Source organism: Silene latifolia, chromosome 9 (assembly GCF_048544455.1).
Source record: "Silene latifolia isolate original U9 population chromosome 9, ASM4854445v1, whole genome shotgun sequence".
In the NCBI taxonomy this organism is placed as follows: Eukaryota; Viridiplantae; Streptophyta; class Magnoliopsida; order Caryophyllales; family Caryophyllaceae; genus Silene; species Silene latifolia.
In genome coordinates this window covers 34433-38612 of record NC_133534.1, presented here as the reverse complement: position 1 = coordinate 38612, position 4180 = coordinate 34433, and the positions used below count along the sequence as shown (strand labels likewise).

Below are 4180 nucleotides of genomic sequence, written 5' to 3'. Positions count from 1 at the left end.
ATTTTTATGATTATCAAATTGTTGAAGAAAAAGGTGATTAACTAACTCGAGCTTGTACTTGATTCAAAACCACTTTACCCGAAAATTTTGATCTACGTAATTTGCAGTGAGCCAAAATGTTCGAAAGTAACTAATTTGAAATTATATTTAGTAATATAATTTACATTAATCCTTCAAAACTAATATTTAATCGAATCTTGTAATAAAATTCGATTTAACCACAGATCACCTTGTACTCAATCCTAAGTTAATTCTATACTCACAATGACCCGTTTAAAATAGTTGGATCCAGAATGAATGTTATCTAAAATGGCCCAAATAAGAACTCCTATTTCACACCTGACAAATGAGGCAATTGGGTTGGTTGGAGGGTCTGGTGAGTTCGGGTTGGTTCATTTTCGGGTTTGAGCGAACTCGGGTTAGGCTCAGTCATTTAGGGTTCAGAATTATATCAATTTTTTTATGGATAATGGAAAATATATATAACTAAAAAACACTAGAGTCAAGTCATATTAATTGGGTCAATTCAGATGACGGATCAAGATTAAATCCTCGAATTAGGTTATTTGAGTCGGATCAATTTTCATAGGTCTAATAGACTAATACTTCTTGTTAACAAAGTTGCGCGCATAACCACCATCTCTCCATGAAGAATAGAAGTAATCCGCCATGGGAGGACCTTCCAGAAGAACTATTATCCATCATAGCCAATTTCTTAACCTCAAACCCCATTGATATACTCACTTTCCGCTCCATCTGCAAATCATGGTACTCTTCTTCCCCTCCTTCTTACCCTTTCAATCTCTCACGCATTTTACCCCTCACCGCCCCTTATCCTGCTTATTCATTTGATGGGCGCTTCTATAATCAAAATTTTGGACTGCCCATCATCTCCGTCACTGCTGTTTTTGCGCTTCGTTGCCAGGTACTTACTTTATTAATTACTCCCTCACTCTCAATCATTTGTTTACGTTTTTATTCTTTGTAATCATTTGTTTACGTTTTTATTTATTTTAATTAAAGTTAAACAAATAATTGGAGAGGGGTGAATATTTTCCCGATCATTTGTTTACCCTGCCCTTGCTTTTAGTACGAAAACCAAGGAGAGAAGAGGGAATCATTTGTAAATATTGTAATCGGATGATAAGTGGATCAAAAAGTTGTGGATGATCAAATGAGTAACACACCCAAAATTGGAAGGCAAATTCTCATTTAAGACGGGTCAAATATACCATGTGGTTGACTAGGATGAGTAAGACGAAAGTGGAAGGCATAGGCAAAAGTAATACTCCCTCCATCCCGGTCAATTGTTGTCCTTTGTTTTTCCTCCATCCCGGTCAATTGTTGTCCTTTGGTTTTGGTACAATGACCAAGGTAAGAGGAATGAGTCAATTACTAAATGACAAGTGGAACAAATTGAGTGTGAATGATCAAATTGCTTTATGAACTTCATTCTTAAAATAGAAATGACAACAAATGACTGAGACACCCTAATATGGAAAAGGACAACAAATAACCGGCACAGAGGGAGTATATTTATCCTATATGCCCGTGTGGGATGACGTTTGACCCGTTTTAATATTAAGACGGAAAAGTAAAGTATCCGTATTGAGGCAGAGTAGGTGAAAATGGAATAGGTTAACAAATGACGCAAATTGTTGGCTTATAAGGTTGATACTGATTTTCTAACAGGAAATAATTAGGTTGATATACTGATTTTGTAACAGGAACAAGACGCAAATCGTTGGCTTATGTTCGTTGATCAGTTAACACCTGGTAAATTTATGATTCGGCAACCTCTTACGAAATGCTATTACTCTATGCCCTTCAATTTTCCTAGGAGCCTTGATGTTCCTAACGTTCATGTTGACGAGATTTCCCGGTTTTATAATTTTAATTTTCACAGTGAGGTTAATAAACCGCCATCTATGTGGTCTGAGTATGTTCATAAAGTGGTTTTGAACTCTGATGAATCATACGCAATTACCCTTTTTCATACTGGTCAAGTGGGTTCGTCGAAGTTGAGGTTTCCTATATGGGAAGCTGGTGAGTGGGAAGATGTCTATTCGATGGGTGGTTATCGTGAGTTAGACGCTCGAATTGACGACATTGTTTATCATAAAGGGAAAGTATTGGGTGTTGATCGTTTAGGAAGGGTATATGATGTGCATTTTCGTTCATTTTCTAAGACAAAAATGATTGTTTCCTCAATTAGTGCCACTAGTACAAAGCGGAAGCGGCTAGTAGAATCAAATGGGGTTTTATATTTAGTTGTTAAAGAGGGTGCTCACCTGGAGAGTGTAAGGTTTAGGGTTTTCGAGCTAGATGAATACTTTAATGAATGGGTTGAAGTTAGTTGGATTCATGATCTGGTTTTTTTCTTTGGACTGGACTTTTCCTTCTCCGTTCCACCTCAAAAGTTAGGTGGTGCATTTAGAGAAAATAGCATTGCTTACTTAGAACAGAGTTTCAAAGATCATGATGGAGGAGTTGTTGATGACGATGTTATGCTTTTTAGCAATTTAAGATTTGGGGATCTTCGGATTGGAGTATGGCATATGGAGGACCCTTGTCATGGTGGTACAATTGGGTCTTATCCGGGCTATTCTAATGTACTTTGGCCGCCTCCAGCTTGGCTATGGGATATTGACATGTAAGTATTCTAAACACCATCTATGTTGTATAGTAACATCCTCTCTCCCTATGATGGTTAGTCCTTGTATTAAGTTTTGATGAATTTGATGATGCTTAGCTATGTTTTTGATTTCATGTTAAAAATCCTACAGTAAAGAAGAATGATGTTTATTAGTACGCCTAAAAAACTTAACGCAGTCTTAGCATGTTGTTTATGCCTCAAATAAATTGTACTGTATCTCACAACCTACAGATTCAGAGATGGTTTAGCACATTAATCTTGACTTTATTAACGGTAATGGGTATGAATGAGAGATTTACAGTATTGAGCTTTTGGAGCTAAGTTTTGAACCGGATTCAAATGATATTTTGGAAGGTAAGCTTTGGAGGTTTTTTATCACATCCTAATGGACCGTCTTACGTAAGTTTTTGCCAGCATGCATCCAAAAGAAGGGCGTGTTTATTTTTTTTTAGATATTTTCCTGTCGATTTACATGTTACACCAAACATTCTTTCAAACACCAAGGTTTGTCTGTCATCTTGGTGTAGTAGCTATAGCTTCCACAAAAAGTTTTGATTCAAGTATCAGTATGTTCTAAAATATCGAGTAAATTTCTTTCAGTTCTAAGCGTATCAGTGATCTTGATGCTGCACTTGCTGATTTACTGATGAATGCTCCTGCCAAGAGATTGAAGGTTCTTGCTTTTTCCTCTTCCTTTTTCCCGTCATTTTAGTTGTGGATGACGATACTAACATAATTGTCCATTTTTAATCATAATTGTCCAATCTATAGGCCATGTCCAAAAAGCAACCTCCTCCCCTAGAGCAAGCTATAGTTGTGGATGACGATGCTAACAAACACGACATTTATGAAATTTGGAATGCTGCACACAGAGTGCGGGTTTACTTAAACGAAGCCAAAGAAATTCACCAACATTTGGAGAGCATAAAGATGAAAAATGATGTGTCAAACCAACAACCTTGCACGTCCGTGAATTTTCAGGATCAGGTAACTTCCTTCAAATGTGTTTTACCTAAACATCGCAAAAGATGTTCAAAAATGATGTGTTAAAACTGCAACCTTGCGAGTCCATGTGTTTTACCTTAAGCAAAGTGAAAGGCATTTGCTGTTACAACTTAATTGTTTTTTTTTTTGTTACAGACAGAATCGTCTTCTCGTGGAAGCAATGAGCGGCAAGGGTCAATTTACTCTGAGGAAATGAAGCTCAATGGTATTCTTCTTCATCTTGAAGAAACCACAGCCAAATTGCAGAAGGTTAACCTTCTGCGTCGTTCGGAAAGAGTTCAAAAGTCAACTAGAGATGATGCATTTACTTATGGGTAGCATGAATAAGGAGGAGGATATATCAATAGTACTCCGTATCTGAAAACATTAGTTACAGAGTTTAGGTAAGGATAATTTATTCATTCATAGTTTTCAAGTATCTAAGCAAATTTATTTATCAGGTTAGATATAATAGGAAAAAACATTGAAAACGCATTTCTGGTCTTACTATCGAGCACTTTAAGTTTCGTCTTCTTACCA

The 4180-nt window shown here is 36.6% G+C and overlaps 1 protein-coding gene across 1 annotated transcript; it reads left to right on the top strand.

Moving 5' to 3' along the window:
- The first annotated feature begins 540 nt into the window (after positions 1–540).
- Positions 541–4180, top strand: LOC141598544 (F-box protein SKIP23-like). The gene is made up of 5 exons (XM_074418212.1): positions 541–925; positions 1728–2653; positions 3257–3329; positions 3428–3643; positions 3797–4180. Exons 1-5 carry the CDS (start codon positions 647–649, stop codon positions 3977–3979), a joined length of 1677 nt encoding a protein of 558 aa, XP_074274313.1. The 5' UTR covers positions 541–646; the 3' UTR covers positions 3980–4180.